A 23,447-nucleotide genomic window follows, 5' to 3' on the forward strand; every position below is an offset into this window, starting at 1 on the left:
GAAATCTCCCTCTGGAGATAGGTAAATGTGGAAGTGCACGGCTGCGGGTCATGAATATTGACAACATAGTGTATAGTCATCAAATATAGGCATTCGATAGCACACGTTTCCACGATTACATATAATTCCACAGTTACGGCACATGAATCTTTAGGCTGTAGTTTTGGAAGTAGTTTTGGATTCGAAACCCCCTCTGCCTCTTGCTGAAATGCTTCAAGATACGAAATTACAAAGATAATCTATACAAGAGGCAACATCTAGCTAATTTTTATACATTTAAACTAGATCACAAACTGATGTTTGAACAAATCTTTTCGTGTTGTACTGCAACATTAACATCGAATTAATTTACTTTGAATATCATCACTTGTAGCCATACAGTGTCTGCAATCCGTAATTATGAAATGAATGTGTTTCAAGTGGTAAGACATAGGTAATACTAAATGAATAAAGATCAACACACCAGAAAAATTCCACTTCACGACCGGTTTCGCCCCTTTGGGTTTCATACTTTGTATGGATATGGCCGCCATAAGGACTAACGGTACTTATAGCAATAATGATACCATACATAAGTACCTCGAAACTTCTACAATGCAGTTATTTCAAAAGGTTGTCAGAATACAAAATAACTTGGGGTAGCGAAGAAACTGCTATAAATGGGTTTGTCGCATAGACTTTATTAATTAATTAACAAATAAATTACTTGCTAAGTACCGGACTATTAGAAACAATGGAAACAAATTGTTCTACCAGGGTTGCATTCATATGTCCCCTACACCAGTCCCCTGTCATTCAGTCTAGAACATTGTTTCTTGAATAGATCAGTCGCCCAGTGGATACAATCTCTGAAAAGGTAACATATCCCTCAGTAGTAACGCTTTGCCTGACATCGATTAAAAAAAAAAGGAATTGGATGTCCCCATGTCTTCCTATGGTGGTTCCGTACAGCTCTTTAACTCTCAGAATCTAACATAGTACTGACCGGAGAAAAAACATTGTTAATGTACAGTCGCACCTTTGACATGTAGTTCATCTGGACGATTATACCAATGTGCAAATTCAGTTTAGTAATTCAGAAAGTTCAGAGAGAAATCGATGATATCATCCTTTCCGTTATTTATTTAATATGCTGAAAACAATTTTAAACTTTAACATTCTTGAATAGGCAAATGTATTACATATTAAAGTTTATTTCCATTAAAGACATGCTCTGGAAGATTTAATACACATATCGAATCCACTATTCTTTCATTACAATGGCCTTCTTAATATCATAAACTATATTGGATCGAAGTACTTGCTGGCTCAATGTTGGTCACTACCTAGAATTCATATAGTAACATATGTGCATATAGTACCACAATACAATATGATAGCGACATACCTATACTGATTAAATTCTACTCCGTGGTCCAACAACAAACCTACAGCAGGGTCTATGGCTCATCGTTGTTTGTTCTCATTGTATTTTTAAAATAAAGATTTCCTAAATGGAAAGATTAAATTTGGAATTCGAGTCAACGTTACCATTGTGTTTTTCTTTCGACGAGCATTTAACACCTTATCAATTTGTATCATCTGAATAAATTAAAGCAGCGGTAGGCCGTTCTTGAATTGAAATTCAGAACATGTTGCAGCGACCGATTTTGCACTATAAACAATGATCTCATGAATACATAGATCAGGTAGATTTACAATTTTGAATGCATGTTCAATAGGTATAACAAGAATCACAAAGCCGGTTGGCTTTGTGATTCCTTGCCGTAAATTTTGCTCAATATTCCACTTAACTTTCTGACTAGTGTGGATCATGTGAGTTCAATTTGCCCAATAATTATTTGAAAACCAGATTCCTGTTGCGTCGGTAAGGGACTAAAAAACGCTCTTAACATCAGAAATACAGATTGTCTTAACATGTAGACGGAAGTAATTGGCTCCTTGTTAGTCACACCGTACTCATCATAGTTGCATATACGTATACACAGTGGCAAAATACAGACAATGTGTTCAATCTACATATACAAACCTATATCGCTTTACTGTGTGGCTCACAAAGCAGAACGATATCAGGGTCAAAAGTTCATCAGTTTTTGTTCTAATTTCATGATTCATATCAAGCCTATTGTACATTTAAAGATACGGTGTATTGACAGAGCCGAAGTCCAAGTGGAATTGGAAGAATAAGTAATCTCAACGAGTTTTAGAGATGAAAGGTTCATTCCATAAAAGTAAGTTGGTCAAAATTTGAACAAATTTATTAATGGCTTTATCTTGGTGCAGTGGTATGTGATATGATTGTTTCTCCAAATACACCTTGCCAAAGTCTAGTCTGATATTTGAGCATATTGAGCTTAAAACGTCTGTTTTTTTTATTTGTTCTTTGGGCCAGTTGTAACTTGCTTCATGTTCACAAATACAAATTCAACATCATATGTGCTCATAAATCTTCACGGTGAAACAAAATGACCCTGATTAGTTTCTTCAAAAAACTCATCCTATTTCATAAGTTGTGAAGTGCACAACATAGAACCGAGTACTTTGTTAAGAAGGCTAATCGTTGTATAAACGTGCATGTGCACATTGTGTTAGGATAGATCAACCACGAGACAAATTGAGTCATTATCGAGCCAATGCTATTATTGTATTATTTAATAGATATACGTCCATTTCGAGATGTATGATTGGTTCTAATAGTATAATTGTATTGACGTTGCTCCAAAAAAGGATGGATGTTCACCTAAAGTTTTTACTAGGAGAAGCGCTAAGCAAGATGAGATGGTTTCATCCATATTGAAAAACATACTTAAAAGTGAAAAAGTAAGAACAATGATACAAAATACCATAAAAGATGCTATTACCATCTCGCTGCAAAAGCTTCATGAAAAATTTGAAATGAATGAAGGACGAATCCACGATCTAGAGTGTCGTCTGGACAAAAGGTCCGAGGAGGTTACAAGAGTGGTCTCCCAGAATGATAACTTAAAATCTGACATTCGGCAACTTAAATCTGAACTAAATGTGATAGAACAGTACTCCAGAAGGAACTGTGTGAGAATTTTTGGCCTGAGAGAACTGTCTAATGAGGACACAAATGTTTTGATAAAAGAACTTACCCAAGACAAGCTAGGTGTTAACCTCCAACCAACATATATTGACAGGAGTCACAGACTTGGTAAGCCAGATAGTAAAGGATGTCGAGCCATTATTGTAAAGTTCACCAATCATGCAGCAAAAGACCACATTTTGAAGGCAAGACGAAAATTGAAAGGATCAGGCACAGTCACCAAGAGGTCCTGATAGCACAAAAAAGGGCCCTACCCAAAAAGACCTCTGACCATTCCCGTGTGTCTGTCAGGGGGTGTAATTTATTTTCTCTTGTAGCGCACTGTGCATGTCGCACGGTATATGGTCGTTTAGGATAAGTCCTTGTTATAAGTGGTCAGTGAGGCGGTCAGCAACCCCGGCTTGAAGGGACTGTACATGGATACAAAAGGTTAAAATCTGAAAAGCGGGTTTTTAGCATTCCAAACACCAAACTTTTGGTGAATTTAGGAATTGGTGATTTTGGGCGGCAGTTGACCATCAGAACTCAGGCGTTTGTGTTCGATTTCCAAGGGCCAAGAATCTGGCTAGAGGGATTTTACCTTGTCGATGAGGAAAATTGAGTAAAGGTTTCAACAATAAACTTAACTGGATAGTTAGTGGCCAGGAAATGTGTTTTGTTGACGACCATTTTCTGTGAGTATTTATTCTTTGCTATTTGTATGTAGGGGTTGAGGTCTTGAATTATGTCTTGTTAAGTATATTTTATGGGCAAATGACTTGTTGAACGGCCCCATTGGTAACATTTGCAGGGCATAAACGGTTTTCGATTCAATTTCTTTCAATTCTTTGATATATTAGATATGGGTAATTGTTAAGGATACTGGTCAAGGTAAGTATATTTTATGGGCAAATGACTTGCTGAACGGCCCCATTGGTAACATTTGCAGGGCATAAACGGTTTTCGATTCAATTTCTTTCAATTCTTTGATATATTAGATATGGGTAATTGTTAAGGATACTGGTCAAGGTATTAGTGAATGAATATTTACCGCCAATTAAGGCGTGTCGTGTAGGCTATCCGCCATTTTGTTTTGTTTGAGAAGTTCATTGGCATCCGTCATTTTGATTTCGGGGATGCTAATTTATTAAAGATTTATGAATCATAATTTACAATTATAGTATGCAGTCGATAGTTCTGAAACATCGGGGTTAATTGCATCACATCTGGCTCCATTATAGAATGTGGTTTTCTTATATTCTGTTTGTGAAGGGTGTTTTGTACCGGGTACTGAGAGGGTCACTCAGGGTGCGCAGTCCGGAGCGGAGGCTGGGACGTAAAGGTGACATTCCGTGGATTCGGAAGCTTGTATTCAATATTAAAATTTGAAAAACGTACCGGAAGAAATAAACGTGTTGGCATGGAACTTGTCAGCAGACGGATTATGGTGAACACTCATACAACTCAACTCGCGGGAAACACACTTTAAGCGAGTCGGATCATATCAAGGTAAACAAAATAACTTCAATTTAAAGACGACAAAGCTCACAAGTATGGAAATAAATATAGCGTACTTTCGCGGTGTTGATCACTCACTCCGGAAACATATGGAAGCAACCTCAACTTAAATTTATCATTTAAAAAAAAAAATTGTTGTGTGTTATTGTATTGTGTGTAATTGACCCTGTATATATAGTCTGATAGTAGTCAACAAGAAGGCTGAAATTTAGTATTTGCCTCGTGTGTTTATTGCAATTTCTTAGTATCGAGTGACAAGACAATCAAGGTTCAAAATAATTTAAATGAACCATCGTTGCGCGTGTGACGCAGTGGTCACAACGTGAGAGTGCCATCTGCTTGGTCAATTGACGGAAGGATCTACGCCCTCCTCAAATCAACAGATGGCTCCGAAACAAAGAGGAGGATTATGGGCCCAAACGACCTCTTGAACCTGTGATCTAACTTGATCTAACTCTGCATCAAAACAAAGATATTTCTAAATTGGAAACAGAACATTGTTGAGGAGTATCAGTTATTTGATAGCTTGTGTTACATGATTTTGTTGGCAACTGTTTTTCACTTTTTTTCATTGCTCAAGCCTTTACATATATAATTTGCATGGGATGTGTTAATGATGCTTCTATGTTATGTTGGATGATTCAATTCATCAAAATTCAGGTAATTGTTTATATTTTAATATAGATAGTTATAACAATGAAATTAAAGATTCTGGTTTTTCCCATTTTCATCTTAACAGCCGTAGTTTTGTCCATAATTTTGATTCCATAAATGATTATCTGTCTACTCTTAATAATGATTTTACAATCTTGGGTTTCTCAGAAAGTTGATTGGGTCCAAATAATCCTATCACAGGTATGAAAAATTACAACTTATTTGGGAAACATAGAGAAGGCAGGAGAGGGGGTGGGGTTTGCCTGTTTATACATGGTAACTTTCCCAGTGTTATGCGCCATGACTTATCCATCTTCAACGAAGACATAGAAAGTATTTTTGTTGAACTAAGTTTTAAATCTACAACTATTTTAGTGTCTGTTATTTATAGACCTACGCAATCTCCGGTTTACTCATTTAATGACAAACTATATTTTATACTTGCAAAAATTTCAGAAGAACATAAAAACTGCTTTATCATGGGTGATTTTAATATTGACTTAACCAAGAGTATTTCCTCTGATTTTCTTAACATAGTATCATCGTACGGAGTTTGCCCATTAATAGGTAAAACTACTAGGGTACCTGTAATTCTGTAAGTTTAATTGATAATATTTATAGTAATACTAATTTTGATGACCATATCTCTGGAGTTTTAGTTACTGATCTCAGTGATCACTTTCCAATTTTTCATCAGGTAAATGTTAGTACCAGGAAAACTAAACACAATAGTGGTGTATATATACATAAGGTATGGATCTTCTTCGGCCATTCCTTTGTGTTATTTTGGCAACAATGTCACAGAAAGGAAATATATACAGAGCTTTGTTTCATGTAAAAACATAGTACGCCTAATACATCGTGAGGCAATGCCTTTTATGAATAAGATCGACGTTGGTAAAAACAATGTACAATTATGGCTTCAATTTTCGCCACATTTGATCATGCAATGATGTCTTCAAACAATGAACGCCAGGTTTATAGCTACATTAACTGAATGGAAAATACACGGGAAAACGGTAACATCATAAAACGAAATGTATTGTATAAACATTTTAAGTATGTAAATGCCGGATCAGACCTGAAATCGTACACATTAATTTTCCGATGCTATAGGCTGTAAGTGTGAAGAGTTCCATATTTCTTCTAATAGCTGCGCACATCTAATCCGTTAATAAACTTTGACAATCACGCACAGAAGAGGAGATTGCAAATTTGCGGAACAAACTTTATTTCTGACTGTATAAAGTGGAACATATTATCGCAGAGGAAACTTTATGAAAAAATGTATGAAAGAGAAACAAATTCCAATCAGCCGGCGATTTTCATTGAATTTCTTAGAATAGCTTTCGTGAACAACTTTAAAAATTGACATGTTTGTAATAATGATACAGAGGCAAACAGGTGTAGTGTACGTCTGTCGTATTTGCTCTTGATTTGTAGCCTACATCCAATATAAACTCTCCTTCAAAGTTGGGTATATATTACATTATTAGGGTATTGATAACTTACATGCGTTTGTGAATCAACAGCAATATGAGTTTTATCGATAATATACTCAATTTGTTGAGTACGTAATGTGAAATGAATCAGCTTAGATCAACCTTTCTACATTTAAGATGATTAACAAAGGTATCCGTTCTGGCTTACAGATTAAAATATATGAAGTGCTTTGTATATACGGTATTGGCAAGGTACGGTATCTCGATACGGCATATAGTCACAGTATTCGTTAAAGACGTTTACCGCAGTATAATATATACATAGTAGCACAATACAATATCAATATACCGATAATGTGTGGCTCAGTACATAGATTACAGCAAGGTCCACAGTTCACCATTGTTTGTTCTCATTCATGTCAATACAATGGGTTATCTCTGCAAGCCATAGTGTCGAATTATTTACTAAAGACACATTTATAATTACCATGTAGTAACTGAGCTCTCTTTTCAGGTGTTTTTCCGCATAATCATATTTAAGGTAATTTAACAACAATTTATATACATCAAAGCAGACTGAAATAGTTTACGGTTCAGTGAATATCATAATTTGTTTCACATCACAAAATAACTTCATTATTTCACATTTGGATTCGTCGAAGAAACGGGCGGTAATGAATGAAATCAAGACCTCAAGAAGCCGCAGGTAGCCCCTCAAAAGAAACGCACAGCTCCTTACAGTTTTGCATTTTAAGTTGTGTTGCTTAATGATACAGCCAAAGGTCATCTACAGATCTAATTCACTACACTGAAAAAATAAACTAGTCAATATTGCAACGGACTAACGTTAAATTAGTCTGTAACGTTAGTCAATGCACACGAACTAGCAAAAATCTTCGTTTCATCACTGCTTCTTAGTCAGTTTACACTGACTAAGGAATATTTAATCGCAACTTAGTCGATGGCGACGGACTAAGGTATTTTAACCCATGGACTAAGAACGATACGGACACCCGATTTACGCCATAATCGTAGCTTAGTCGGTGTCGACGGACTAATGTATTTTAACCCAATTCGATTCACTTCAATTTGGAAACCGAGAGGCAACGGCAGCTTGCTGGACTTGGCATAGTTTCATACGATCACTCTAAGCAACTTTCAACCGTAAATCACCCAAGAAGGTCTTTAGAAGAATGGAGGTATTAACTGCCATCATCGGCCTACCTGTTATTCCTTTAACTTGAAGGTAAAATTAAAGTTAATTGTTAGGCCACGTGCACTAGTACTGTATTATGGTTAGTGTAACGCTACCGTTGCCACGCTGGCGTTTCGCAATACACAAGTGCAATGACAGTGAGTAGCCTATAGGCTTCTACTGGGTACTGCAGTGCTTTCTCAACACTAAAGTGTGCATTCTAAACACCAATTAACAATGTGTTATGTGTGTATTGGGCTAGATTGAACAGTGGCACATAATCTTCTAATTTATTCCCAAACAAATGCTGGAACTATAAGTGTCAATAGTTTATTTGAAGTCTACACTCATTTGGTAAAGATTTCCTGTAATTTCCCATGTGAATCTAAATGGGTAGGCTTTGTGAAATTGAATAGGCAAGGCTAGACCTGCAAACGTACAGCCACAGTAGGCTGAACAAATTATGTTGGCTAGTCAACGGTATTATATGTTGCGAGCAGTCAGGATGCACGCTTCAGTTCTATTTAACCTTTTCATTTATCATTTTTTAGTATTTAATTTCCGGTCACGCCGGACAATTGCGACATTCCTTCACGGTCGACTTGTTTACTGTAAGAAGTATTAACCGTTTTTTCTCAGGAAAGCTTGATAGTCTGAAGTTATTATAACATGTGCTTTTAGTATACTGCCAAAAGAGTAAGTTGTTGTATTTGTATTGATATTTTATGTAGAAGTAACGGAAAATTTAGTATGTTTAGTTTGGTCTAATTGCACGTTTTTTTTCTGTCCAATGTAGTGCAGGGTTCACTTGCGCGAATTCAAATTATTCTGTTTATGTATATGTACATGCATCGATTCGTAGATTATGATGTTTTTTTTGACATTTATTTGTAATTCAAGCATATCTGTTTAGTAGCAAAGTTTAAAGGTTAAGATTAATTAATTTTCTCTTTTTGATCCTAGATTGAATGAAACTCATTGACGTAAATAATAGATCAGATGATACAGTTTAAAGCAGTTGCTAAAACTCTGGGTATTCTCTAGTGTTCGCCGGTCCATTATATACTTTAGTACTACTAGTAAGACTAAATCAAAACGACCGAAAGACAAACTTAGTGTAACAAAGTACTGATTCTCCTCTAGCCTAGGTCTAAACAGGCTTGTTATGTGAGCAAGCAAAATAACAACTAAAAACGATTAGGACTATAAATAAGTTGGCTCAGTGCATTTCTGTTTCTAAAATTTTATATTTTTAAAGATCATAAAAACAAACAAAGATTTAGCCCATGTTTTATTATCTCTGTATTCTGGGCATTTGATTCTGGTTGCAATGGTGATGACACTCTCGTTCAAATTTTCAGCTTTATACAGTCTGCTTCAAACTTTGGGATTGTTTTTGAGACTATAGTGGAAGCAAATCTCACATAACTTTGTGGTGACAACTTTATTTAATTTTTTTTCAAATGATGAATACTTTGCTGTTTCTTTTTTCCAGCAGGAATTGAAAAGCCAAATATCTAAGTCAAGTGTGAGGTTTCCTGTGATGTACGACACCAGTGTGGAGGCAACAACAGAAGAGGAGAACTGTGTTATATATGGCTTAAAGACATGTTTTAAGATGATATATTGGTACCCTACGCAGAACAAAAGAGTTTATCCAAGAGTCCAAAAAGCAAAGGAACAAGTACCATAGAGAAAAAAGATGGAAGAGTGAGTTTAACTATTGTACCCAACTGTTTAATGATATTAAAGATACTTTTCATAACCTGTTTAAAAAAAAACAGTCTAGTATATCATTTACGTGCAAGCTTCATAAGTTTGGTCAAATTTTGACTGATCTGTAGAGCGGGAGTCCAGAGGGTTTGGTTAGCTGGGAAGGTAACCAATTGCCTTGTACATCACAATGTTCACAATGCATTCCTGTATATGAAACCTGACGACTGGCAAACCGACTGTGGTGGATGTGGCTGGAGAGCAATTTTAAAGTCACCTAATAGCTAACCTAGATCAGCTTTCATGGTAACCACATCAAAGTAAGAACAATGTGTCAGGTATGGCCCTAAGAGCAACAAATGACCATCGCCAGTTATTATTGGTGGTGGGGTACCCCTGCCAGTGATCAACAATTGACCCCTCACGGCTGACCTAGGTCAGCTCATGAGGTAACCACTTGAAACCTACTGGAAAATGTTGGTTAGGACTTCAGATACAAGGGATGGGCATTGCCAGTAATTTTTATTGGTGGGGTACCCCTGCCAGTAGACCCCCAATATGCCCATCCCCTCATTGACCTAGGTGAGCTCATGATTTGACCAGTTGAAACCTACAGGAAAATGATAGGTTTCACTTCATATGTAAGGATGGGCATTTCTAGTATTTTATATTGGTGGGCCACCACTGCCAGAGTCCGCCCATCCCTTACATATAGAATCCTGTCAATCATTTTCCAGTAGTTTTCAACTGGTTAAATCATGAGCTGACCTAGATCAATGAGGGGGGGGGGCATTTTGGGGGTCTACTGGCAGGGGTACCCCACTAATATAAATTACTGGAAATGCCCATCCCTTACATATAGATTCCTGCCAATCATTTTACAGTAGTTTTCAACTGGTTACCTCATGAGCTAATCTAGGTCAATGGGGGATGGGCATTTTGGGGGTCTACTGGCAGGGTTACCCCACCAATGTAAATGACTGGAAATGCCCATCCCTTACATATGAAGTGATACCTATCATTTTCCTGTAGGTTTCAACTGGTCAAATCATGAGCTCACCTAGGTCAATGAGGGAATGGGCATATTGGGGGTCTACTGGCAGGGGTACCCCACCACCAATAATTACTGGCAATGGCCATTTGTTGCTCTTGGGGCCATACCTGACACATTGTACTTACTTTGATGTGTTACCATGAAAACTGATCTAGGTTACTGTAGCTATCAGGTGACTTTAAAATTGCTCTCCCAGCCACACCCACCACAGTCGGTTTGCCAGTCGTCTGGTTTCATATACAGGAATGCACTGTGAACATTGTGATGTACAAGGCAATTGGTTACCTTCCCAGCTAACCAAACCCTCTGGGCTCCCGGTCTATTGGGATCATTATTAACATGATTAACATAATTATTAAGCTTTGAAAAATAACTTGGTGTTATGCTGTGCAAAGCTAATAATTATTTGGTAAAGCTGCTATTCCTGGCTTATAATTTGAGGGACCTAGATTTAAATGTATACCTCCCCATATGTTATAAAACTATAATGTAAATGTATGTTTATGATAATGTGAGTTATCATGTGCTATATCTGTATCTGTGCTTACACGTATATCATATTTTCTGTTCACAGGTCAATAATGGTGCAGATTTTGGCTTCCTGGAGACAAGGGGGAGGCCATTTGTAGTTAAGAGAAACACTCTTTGTTCGTGAAGACTTAACTGGTGTCGATTTGGGGTACCACTTTAAAACGAAAGTCATGAGGAACCCTTGCCCAAGATTCAACTTTGCATTATTGTGCAGTGCTATACTTTTGCGATTCATGTTTGATCCATTAACTTGTCTTAACTTTGTTGGAATGAAATCAGATTTTCAGATTTTTGTTCACAGTGATTTCTTCTCTATCTGTCGAAAGTCAGCCTTTGTAGACATCAGAAGTTTTATCAGAAATAAATACTGCCAACGTACACATTATTTGTGTTTCTTCTGCTCTCTTTTCTTTCAGTGATGCTAGTCAGTGAAACTAGTCGGGTTTACTTCTTTCAGTGATTCTAGTCAGTGCAACTAGTCAGTCGATACCGACTAAGAAAGGTTAGTCGGGAGAGGCACCATCCTGACTAATGTAAAACCTGCTATAAACTAGTCGGTGGCTCATATAAATTAGTCGGTAAAGACCGACTAATGTCACCAACTAATGTAACTGACTAATATACATTTACCGACTAAGAAATTGTTGATCAACTAAGCTGACGGACTAAGATGACCGACTAAGAAATCCAACTGACTAAGGAATAAATTAGTCGGTATAGCAACTGACTAAGGCTATGTTAGTCGGGAGAGGCACCAGATGGACTAACGTTATGTTAGTCGGTGAACCAATTTAAGTTTTCAGTGTAGGATCCATAGCTTCAGCTGTAAGATGACAACACACACAAGTATGGTAAGGAGATACTGTAACTATCCAATCGTTATAGCAATAAGTATCAAATTAATACATTGTATTAGGAGGATTATTTGTCTTAATAAGACAAAAATGAGCATTTAACGTACTGAATGTTCTGAAGTCATTTGAGGAAAGTAGAGCTTATTCTTGAAATTCAGTTAAATGTATTTTTCTCTTTATATTGTAGATCAATATTACTCAAATTTAAGATAATGTGTGACATGAAAAGAAAAAGCTATTTGGGATGTACACAATTCTATTTGGAAGTGTCGCTTTTAGCCATTTTATTTTCATCTGTTTTATTGATGCATGGATTAAGAAACACAGGTATGAAACAGGTTCACATCAAACCCTAGAACAAAATTTTCCACTCTTTCCACTGGATTATTTTAATACACTATCCAGTTCAAGAAGTCATATAGACCGACATTGCTTTAATTTGAAGCCCTTCTATCAGGAAAATAAACTAATATGGTGAGATAAAGTACTTTCCAGTTACTCATCGCTCTAGGATACTTTGAAGCAAACCTCGGCAAACGACATTCTCCGGTTACACTTACATGTAGGATTTAGTCAGGAGTGTGAGCAGTTCAATTCTAAAATCATAGTAATATCATACAGATTAAGTGCTGGATACAACCTTATCGTACATTCCTTATCTAAAAAACGCTGATACATTTATATATCATTAACTGTTCAAGCTAATTAATTACCCAATAAATTCATAAACTCAGACAAGAAAAACAACATCACAGGTTTCTTTATGAACATCGATATAATGTTAATTTGATGCAATGTGGACTATGGTTTTGGAATGTAAGGAATGATCTACTTTGTGATATGTTTAACGAGAAAGTCAATTTCACATAAATTAATTACTCAGGTACACCAATAATGAGCATTTCTACGAACTTTCCCTTAATCACCATATCAGTCGGTTCCATAATGCCTCTAAAACAGTACCATGTCCAGTACGAGAATTGTTACCATATGTTCAGATTGACTTTAGCAAACTCTCGATTATTTTTTCAATTAACCTGAATTTTCCGATTTCTTGATCCTGGCACCATTGCTATACTTAACATTTAAGCGACACGGGGCACGAATGTAATCTCTTTGCAAGATGTAGTATTCTTCAAACAATCAGACATAACACTCTGCTTCCAACTTTCCTTGAAAGGTAAGTCCCGTTGAGCTCCTTACAGCTCAAACTATGCATAGCCAACAATATACTGAAGAGTCGCCAAGTCAGACTTGTCGGAAAATATTAAGGATACATTAGAGTGATTCAACATAGGTAGGCTACAATAGTTTTATATGCTGAATCGCGTATTTCGTTAGTCTCCGTCCGTCTGTGTACTACACTTTACAAAATGACTCCTATAATTTCCCATGTTTCATGCCCTATGAGGAAATTGTAACACATTAATTCCTGGGTGGTTGCTCATCTGTACAAGTGCAAATGTATAACTATGTAGTGTTTATGATTATGAGCAAACTTAAGTAATAATTTATATTCCTTATATGCTGTACTTTTATAGACCTTCGATATGAGTTGTACACATGTAATCCATGAGTTAACATTGTTTAGTAATATTATAGAAATGCTCTCATGGGTCATTTATAGCCTATACTTCATGTGAGAGCATAATTCTAGAAAGGAATGAATCAACTTTGGTGATGGCTATCCACTATATGTTCTTATTGCAAATCGGTTTTGGGTTAAGTTTCAGAGGGGTACTGGTAATAAAGAACCCGAGATTTATTTGCCCTGATCCCACCCCCTCTACAAAGGCGTCGTATACAAATAGACGGTTAAGGCTGTTCGTTGAACTACGCTCCCCAATGTCCACAGCCCCCAAGATTGGTTCCGAAATTTTAAGCCAATTTTAACGGATAACAACTCCCAGTCATATCTCTACATGACGACTTGCATTATACAAACATGCTCATACCTTGGTCTGTTTTATTTCACTATGTAACAACTGGTTTACCTGGTTGACAAATTGACTGCCAAGTTCAATACCACAATTCACATGGCGCTTTTTTTTCCAGTGCTACAGTTATGAAATGTGGGTGATGACTTCAGTTATGGATGCATAACAAATAATGAACAAATACGGTTTTTCATGCATCATCCTCGCCTAACTTCACCATAAACTGCCAGTTCGAACACGGAAAGCTTTCCGTGAAACTATCCACCACTTCTACCGAATACGTGGGTGTAAAACCGAAATTATATTGGCCTCAATTATGGTGGTGCTTGTAACAAATCACAGTCAGAAAATCCATGTTGCTATCAAAAATAAGGGTATTAGCAAGTGCTACTGGCTATTTCACATTACACGTTATGACGTTATAATTATTCGTACTGAGATACTTTGAAGTATTTTTTCCGTCTAACGTTTTAATACGATTGCAGTATATACACTGCCAGGTATCCGAAATGCATGAAATAACTTTCCGTTTTTGTGTGTGAAGCTTTGTTGTGGTCTTTGCCGTTAGCACCTTATTCGTGCCAGATCAGCGTAAACGGAGAGTCAAATAAAATAGAGGTCGCCCAACCGATTCTCTATATAAGTTTTTTTTATATTAAATCCGAAAAGTACAAAACATGACTGCACCAAACTATATACATATCTATTTACTGGGTTGAGGGAAATGACATTCGAAACTTACCATAAGCCCCCAGAGAAGTTCGCTATACGAACATGCATGGTTGTTATATATATTTTGGACAGTGTGTTATAAAGTATGCCGTAGTGTCAGCCTATAGTAAGCAAATAGGCATTTTATCAAACAAACTTATCATTTCCCCTCCTACTCACTCGCTCATTAATCGTCGGCTGCAGACTAACACATGACGCTTTTTAAAAAATGTATGCTGCCAAAACTGACGTCATGATAACGTAACGTATATCTTTATAGTGTATTCGATAACGTTTACTTACTAATATTTAAACCGTGGAGATCATCATTACAAGTCTGTTTATACGTTTCAGCTATACATAAAGTGAAATGTACAATCCGGTGATCATGCCATCATGATTGCTCATGCTTGCTATGGGGCTGCCCCTAGGCCCTTACACTTAAGAGACCCACATTTAATGACCATTTAATGACCATAAAAGTTGTCATTTATAAACATGAGCGATTTTAAATACATCGCACACGATATCGGCACTGCGACACCCTCATCAATTATATTCTAAAGGTGTCACAGTGAATCGTTCCGTTGACTTATACACTAAATTTGTACTTTTCAAGGCCCACTAAAGCACAGATAGAAGTTTACAACTGGTAAATTCTACCCACCACATAATAGCTGAGGGTTTGGCCTGTCATGTCACCTGCAAAGTTCCATATCAATACCATTTTTGGATTTTGACTGCTATAGGCCATCAGCTGAAACTCAAAAAGAGGCTGTAAAATCAGTTTCGTTCCAGCAACACTGGGACTAGATTTAGTTCAATGCATCACAGACATGATATCAAAAGTTCTCCAAAAAGTTTCCTGCAGTATATTCGTATCGCACCCTCAAAATTGGGTATGTTATACAGAAATTACGTGCTACGATGTTATGTATTTGGAACACCCTTACGTTAGATTTGATACAGTGGTGCATACAAACCACCTTTTCCTTATATCATGTTTAATTACGACTGAATTATGTATTTTGTATCATAGTTGGGTCAGGGTCACTTTGCCTAAAGTACTGAAAATAGCATTTAACTTATCAGTGTCTTATATCGATATCTGTTTTCTGTTTTTCGTAATGGCTATCGCGAGACTGTGTCTTCCAAGTGTCTCTTTATATGCATAAGAGACGCTATAGTATAGAAATCAGAGACAGCGTATTATACCAAAAAGTTACTATTCCCATAAATTCTACGAAGCACCATTATATTGCTTATGTTTCTTAATGGTTGTGGGAAGAAACGGGGGAATGTCAGCGAAAACAATATCAGTATCAGGTAACTGACTGTTTGTACGTATGCTCGATTCAGACAAGTTTATTCTAACTTCTTTGATCACATGTGTGAAATAAAAACACACATCAGCATCGAATTCCTGTATGTCCACTCTAAAAATGCAACAACACACAATTAATTAAATTGATGCAAAGTCTTCGGGTACTTCTGGGATACATTTAAGAAATAGGTATGTTACAAGTAATCACATGTAAATCATTTGTCTAGTTATTTGGAATTGACCAGAAACGTTTTCCTATACTCAGAGCTTGTATTGCTAAGAGATGGCTAAATCTTTTATTACCAAACAAGTTAAAAAGTTTATTTGCCCTTAAGGTGAGTTTATAACACTTAACAAACTACACGGTAGGACACATCAGTTGTATTAACAGCCATTATATTTGGAAGAAGCAACAATTGACAAAGAATGCAAAGCCTTCAATGACACAGAACCAGGTATACGAAAAATTACTTTGTAATAATCCACTTCACAAGAATCAATTTGAAATTGTAAATATTGTATTATCAAGCTTAATAAAAATCGTACTGAGAGGCAATAATCCAACGAACCATGATATCAATATTGCTAAGTAATAAATTGTATACTAAACATGTTTTTAACATTGTAACCCACTCTATATCACTGTCACGCAACACAACGCAACTTCTCTTTCATAAAAACATCAGTTGGGGATGTTCTAGATGCGTTTGCAAAGTAATATGACATGATTAAGCTACAAATATGAAACACAGTTTTACCTAACTGTTGAAAAGAAAATATTTATCATTGAACACTATACTACTTTGATAACAAACACCGAACACCAGCTCTTTCCTGAGCACAATTAGAGTTACCGAAGACTATCCAGACAAGATGCCACCTTTGAAGGTGAAAATTTCAAGCAACAAGTGACGAACAGCGAGAAAAAATGACAAAGTTATTCTTTCAAATATGTAGCATACTATATCTTATCTGTGTACAACCATATACCCAATTTTACGTAGTGGACTGCATTTTGCTACCATGCAACTAATTTTAAGGCTTGTTCCGTTCATAATTAACATTAAATTAGAAGTTTTGTGTAAGGTGAGTAGTAAAGCAATTTCAACTATTGTGCAATATCAATCTCTTCGGGCCATTACAGATCTCAGAGCATAAACGTTGACCATATGCCTGTGTAGATGACAATCGAGCATAGTGCCACCAGTTTCCTTTCCTTGTTGCAATCTGAGTATTGTACATTATACATCCCTGAACTAACAAAATGATGAATTAACATTTAAAAATACCAGTTCACATGAACATCAAAAATGTTAGAAAATAAACAGTGTATAAAACTAATAGAACTACGCTTACCATGTCATCTACTAAATAGTTGATGGGCCATTTCAGATGCAACATTACGCGTAATGGGGACACATAATGTTAAGCTGAGCTCACTACTATAAACTTGTTTCATTACGTGCAATTAATGAATAAGTAATACATATAAAATATATTGTAACAGCGTTCAAGCCTGACGATTGGTAACCTTTGAACACACTCACAAATCTTTCTATAATTAAAATTTCCATTTTCTTTCAGAAGATTAGATAATTGCTAATATTATAAATATTATGTGGTAAGCAAATAAATGCTTTATAGTAATATGTTTAAGTAGAAACGTTTTAAAAGGCTTGAAATAAAATTAATTAACAGATATATCAAGGAAATAAGACATGCCTTCAATACCCATTTTGTAAACACATTCATGCTAATATCACCAGTGAGTAAAATAGAAAGGAAGGCAAAACATGTACATTAAGAAATAAACAGATTCACGTCTACTTAAATCTATATATCAAAACGTGAACTGCCTTTAAGGTAACATTTGCATCAAAATAATTAAATCTGTGTACTAATATTAGTTAGAGTACTTGCCCGGACATTAATTAAGATTGGTTGATTAAGAGAGTAAAACCAGTGATGGACATTAGTGCAATCATTTCATCAATAAGCGTACGGTCAATTTTAAAGTATTTACATTTCTCAGACGTCCCATTTCATCCGTCCAACTTGTTTCATGTCGTTTTGTATTTCCATTGTACACGTATAAAACACGAATTACGGCTCATCAGGGGCATTTACTTTACTTAACGGGTGAGTTGTGTACTAGACGACACTAATCAGTTCATGTAGTTAGTTTTCGGAGTACTATGCTCAGTCGCATGAGAATGTCACTGTTACGTATTTATCGAATGTGTTACACTGACCTCTAATGAAGCACCTACAGGTACCTGCATTGCTGGGAACTGTATCGATGATATGTTCAAATCGTGCATCAAGCATTGTAAAGCATGCTCTTTGGTAATTCGTTTCCAGCTGGGAGGAATTTTCGCGGGTTGGCAGTTATAATATTTGGCAATACTTATATTATGTGTTTTCATTACCCATTTCCAATAATCATGGTGGGTATGTAAAAGCTCTCCTTTTGGTTTTATCACCCAAGAGGGAAAATCTTGTTTGTAATCCTTGCACAACTTCTTCTGTCCATTCAGTGTATATGTTTCTATGCTCGACCGTACGGAAGCTTGACAGTCAGCAGTCTCCAAATTTTGAGATTTTCGATACTTTGTTCCAGAAAGTCCGCGTGGCAAATGTGTAGTAGTAAAGTGATCTCCATGTTCTGGACCCCTCGGAAGGGTATTTTCGCAAGAAGCACCACACATGGGACACTGCTCGAAACACATGTTACTTGACACAGTTGATAAAATGCTATCTAGGAGGTGGTGTTTCTTTAAGAATGCACTCACTTGTATTTGATTTGGTGAATCAGGTAACTTGAGCTGTTGCATTATAACATTTTTGAGATCAGACTTTACAAATTTGGTAATTTCTTTTACAAACATGTCTAAATCATGAATATCAAAAGACATGAGTTCCTTTGTCAATTCAGGTCTTACAAGTATACCATTAGAAATACACATTTGCATGAAACTTTGCACCCAATACTTCAACGGAGAAGAATCTTTTTGTTGCTGTTTTTTCAGTTGTACAGCCTCAGTAGCATCTTTTATAGCTCTTACAAATGTCTTGACCAGGGCTTCTACAGCAACAAGGGCCTGCATTTTCATAGTAAGATCCGAACCTATTGTTTGACAGCATAGATTTTGTATGTACTTCTCTAGGACAGATGATAAGAACTTCTTTTGATCTTTTATGTACGAAATGTACTCTAAGATATTGTCATTTTTAGACATTTCACGCAATGTGAGCATTTTCATGGACCTGTTGCTAGGTAAGCCATGCAGGATAGCTAAATTAATATGACTTTGCAAATGCTTATGAATAAAGGCTACTCCCGCTGGAAAAAGTAGATTTTGGAAAACGTGGATAACTCGATACACAAGATCGTCAGACTTGAAGAACGCGATAAAGTCATTTCGTATTGATTCTTTCTCATTTTCCATCAATGCTAGAAATGAATGATTACGTTCATACATTCGCTGGCTATCCAACACAACATCAAATAGTTTCCCGCAAATGTAAAGCATAACCTTTGCTTTGAGGAGATAATACGGCTCAGAGGAAAATCTATGAGACAGCTTCTGCAGTGCATCACGTAAAACATAGTGTAAGATGTTTGCATCAAATTTCTGTTCCGAATTTCTCCTTTTCATGTCAGAAAGGCATTCTTCTATAATATTGTCTATAGCATCGTTATTTTCAAGAAACCATTGGTCAACAAATCCAACATCTCCTTTCTTTGGATAGTAGTTAGTCCATTGTTTACTTTCAGAATGTGTTCTGATACCACCTTCCTTTATCAGTTTTTTTATTCCCGATGATAAAGCCATATCTGTGGTAATAGAAATGAGTACATTTTCACAAGTTGCCTCTAATGCCTTTTCTGACATAACAGAAAGAGTAAAGTTTTTCTCACTTTCCTTTATCCAAGTATTCCAGTTAATCAAGAACAGCTTTTCTGGATCACATTTGTCAGGTTTTTCTCGGAGACGAGTGGCGGTAGCCTTGGCATGTTTGCGTAGTTTTACTCGAATCCTCATCACCAAGTCCGGAATGTCATTTTGCAATTTCTTTGTTGCTACGTCATTTTTAAGAATTGACATGACGTGACTCTCCTCCTGGGTTATAGCCAATTTCAACTGGCGTTCCATCCACTCCCTGTGCGTCAAAATAAAATCTTTTCGCACATGCTCAGATGCATATACCTGAAAGGCAGACCGCAGACCCTTTTCCTTTACGTGGAGTTCTTCATCCAACTCCTTCTTTATAATAATTAGCAATTCGTCAGGGTCGGCACTTGAATCAGTTACTCTACTTTGCCAGCGTGAAAATGTCTGGATCAGTTCTAATTTCATTCTGTTGATCCACACGTTGACCTCCATACACAGATTATCAAAATCAATAGCCTTCATGCTATCCTGGAAATTGAACAAGAATTTTTCATCTTTGACAGCAATCCACACATCTCGAATTCTTTGCCTAAATGTCGAAACAGAAAATTGTGGTTTCACTTTCTCAGACACCACGTCTTTCAAGATACTGTTCTTTATGGACGTAACAATATAACCATACATTTCTTGTGGTGGGGACATTGAAGTTGTCCACAGGGGAGGTAAATATTGTAAATTCTCCTCACCGATGCCTCTTCTCAAGTCAAAAATATCGGAAAAATTTTCATAGCGATTCCCAAAGCCTTCCTTGACGGAAACATCCTTTATAGCTTTGTTCAGAGTGCTTTCTATTTGAGTCATGCTTACTTTGTTTCTCTTTTCAGCTGTGACTTTGGAAACACGTTGTTGCACTATTCTACACTGGGAGTGCAAGTCAACTTTCTTCATTCTGATTAAAGCATGAGCGGCAATTTGTAGTAAACCGGTCATTTCCGGACCAACGTTTTCACCTGCTATGTTTAGAAGAGCTACATCTGATATGCACAAAACTAATGTAACAAGCTCATTGTCAAATCTGAAGTCATCCTTTGATATTCTCTCCTGTGATCCGATACCTTCTGAATCTATAAGGAATATATATTTTACGCCCAACTTCTCTTCATAATCATCATGTACCTTGAGTACACGTAGAAAAAGTCCCCTTGTACATTGTCCGGACCTGACTGGAAACTGTACCCCAAACATTGTATTCAATAACGTCGATTTGCCACTACTCTGCACACCAACCGCGCACACAACTAATATTGGAGGATCGCCAAGACTATTCGCCAATTCATTTAATACACTTGACACCCAAGATAATGGCACTCTCCCAGTGTCTCCATCCATTATTTCAACAGCATGTCCATGGAGAAGTAATCGCGATGCATCAGTTGGGAGTAAAAAGACATTTGTTTTACCATCGGCCAATGTATCCTCCAGTTCATTATGAGCTTCATACCATTGTCCTAACTCCCGTAAGAAATGCTCCCAGCCCAAACTCTTATCCCTAATCTCCTGTGCTTCCTTCAGTCGGAGAGTCTCACTGGTTTGCCTCTCTTGTCTTAACTCTTGTTCTTGACCGTCATCGTTTGGTTCATCACCGTCTTGAGTGGCTGGATTAATTTTATCTTTGATACGTTTATCCAATTCTTCTATGCGTTTCTCCAGTTTCACAATATGTTCTAAGTTTTCCCGTATGTTTTCGTCTTCTCTGCGTCGCAAACGTTCTTGAAGGTAAGATACAAAATAACCAAACCGCTCCATGTCATTCTCCGTATTGGTAATTGCCTTCTGGAAAAGTTTCATCGTTTCTGATAGTCCACATTCTAGCTGTTGATTCCTTTTTTCCTGTTTCTTGCTCTTGATTTCATCAAGCAGTACATCCACAGATTTTTCACTCTCACCATCTGGTTTTATTGGCTCTTTATCAATGTTCACCCAGTCCACCCACATACTTTGAAGTGGAAAAGCCTTTTCTTTAAACCTTGCCAAGTTGTCGATCCCTCCAAAATCACAAAGCTCTTTAACTTCAGATTGGCTTTTCCTGAAGCCCTCATTATCGTCTTCCACGTCAATGTTTTCGCAGTACTGGTCTAAACTTTCCATACTCTTAAGCTGCTCAGGTGGACACTTCTTACAATGCACTGATATTGTTACACCTATCTCAGCACAGAAAGATTTCATGCTAAAGAATCGAACATGCAGACAATCTTTATTCCATTTTTCCCATTTACGCTTTTTGGGGGGCACTTTGCATTCGTCGTCGATCGCAATAACCTTGAGTATATTTGAGAAAGAGTTTACTTGCCTGCTGTAATTTGAAAAAGATTCCTGATTTCGCTTTGCTACAAAGGCAAAAGTAAGATTAGTAGACTTGCACATAAATTTTGTGGCTGCTGTAAACTCCGTTGCATCACCCCTAAGATTTAAAATGGAGATGATCCACTTCAGCTTCTCTGAGCCATTAGAATTGGTGGGAAGGTACCAAACTCCCTCTACACATCCGTCAGAAAATCTTGAGCAGCATGTCTCATCTTCCTTGCTCAAAAAGTATGAGAATTTGTGATGACCTTGAAGGGGTCCTAATAAGTAGTTGATAGCTTTAGACTTTGAAAAGTCCTTGATTTCACCAATTCTCAAAAATGATACTGAAAATATGGGCACAGTAACAATGTGATGTTCCATGGAAGTGAAATTCACTCGTTTCCATTCCTTGACTATGCGACGAAGAGACCATGTCAGAAATGTACTTTTAGTGCCTTTAACACCCTGAAGAATTATTGGTACCGCCAGCTGACAAGCTGACATCTTTTCGAGAACATCCTGACGTAAGAAACTATCTGCGCAATGTATAAATGCAAATATGAAGTCTCTTACACTTATCTTGGGTGTGAGATCTTTCATACAACTTGTCAGAAAGTCACTAGAACGAGCACGGTAATCGAGGGCACCAAGTTTTTGCCAAAATAAGTCAGGGAGAATCGCTTTGTCATTTGCCAGGTCAGGATCTGTGACGTAACACAATTTTGCTAATGTCAAGTTACCTGGAAACCTATCTTTCAAACCGATTAGTTCTAGGAGAGTATCAAAAGAGCAACTTTCCTGCCCATGTGTTTCATCGTCACCACTCTCTTCATCAGTTAGGACATCTTCCGTGAAAATGTCAACGTGTTCTGGAGAATCAAAGCAAACAAATTGAAATTAATTGTATTTTCCTTTCTCCTGATCATCAGTTTAAATAATATGTCTTTCATGAATATCTACTCTCTTAAATTTATAGACTGAAATTTCAGTCTAATAGACTGAAATTTCAGTCTAAGAGCGGACGAACTGAGGGACCAGTTCCTTCAGACTGAAATTCAGTCTAAGGAAGGACTGAAAATTTTCAGTCTGTAAAACGACTGGTTTTTAGTCTAGCTAGACTTAATGATTTCAGTGTAACAGGACTGGAATTTACCCTTTCTTAGACTGAAATTAAGCCAAATTAGATTAGAATCCAGCCTATAAGGTTTAAATTATTTTATTCAATT

General features: G+C 36.8%; 1 protein-coding gene and 1 long non-coding RNA gene across 4 annotated transcripts in view; one reads left to right on the forward strand and one right to left on the reverse strand.

Annotated features, from left to right (window-relative positions):
• The first annotated feature begins 7,465 nt into the window (after window positions 1-7,465).
• Window positions 7,466-11,538, forward strand: LOC139968693 (uncharacterized). 2 transcript variants are annotated; one of them, XR_011793526.1, is made up of 4 exons: window positions 7,466-7,906; window positions 8,407-8,551; window positions 9,351-9,565; window positions 11,197-11,538. It is a non-coding gene; the product is annotated as an uncharacterized lncRNA (long non-coding RNA). The 2 variants fall into 2 exon arrangements; XR_011793524.1 differs by lacking the exon at window positions 7,466-7,906 and having other exon boundaries at window positions 7,931-8,551.
• A 4,820-nt stretch (window positions 11,539-16,358) lies between these two features.
• Window positions 16,359-23,447, reverse strand: part of LOC139968701 (interferon-induced very large GTPase 1-like) — a 28,628-nt gene continuing 21,539 nt past the window's right edge. For both annotated transcript variants that reach the window (XM_071973002.1, XM_071973010.1), the window contains exon 4: window positions 16,359-23,090. In XM_071973002.1, the coding sequence (XP_071829103.1) occupies window positions 18,202-23,090 (4,889 nt within the window). In that variant the 3' untranslated portion in view covers window positions 16,359-18,201. The remainder of the gene's footprint in view (window positions 23,091-23,447) is intronic.

Source organism: Apostichopus japonicus, chromosome 1 (assembly GCF_037975245.1).
Source record: "Apostichopus japonicus isolate 1M-3 chromosome 1, ASM3797524v1, whole genome shotgun sequence".
Lineage (NCBI taxonomy): Eukaryota > Metazoa > Echinodermata > Holothuroidea > Aspidochirotida > Stichopodidae > Apostichopus > Apostichopus japonicus.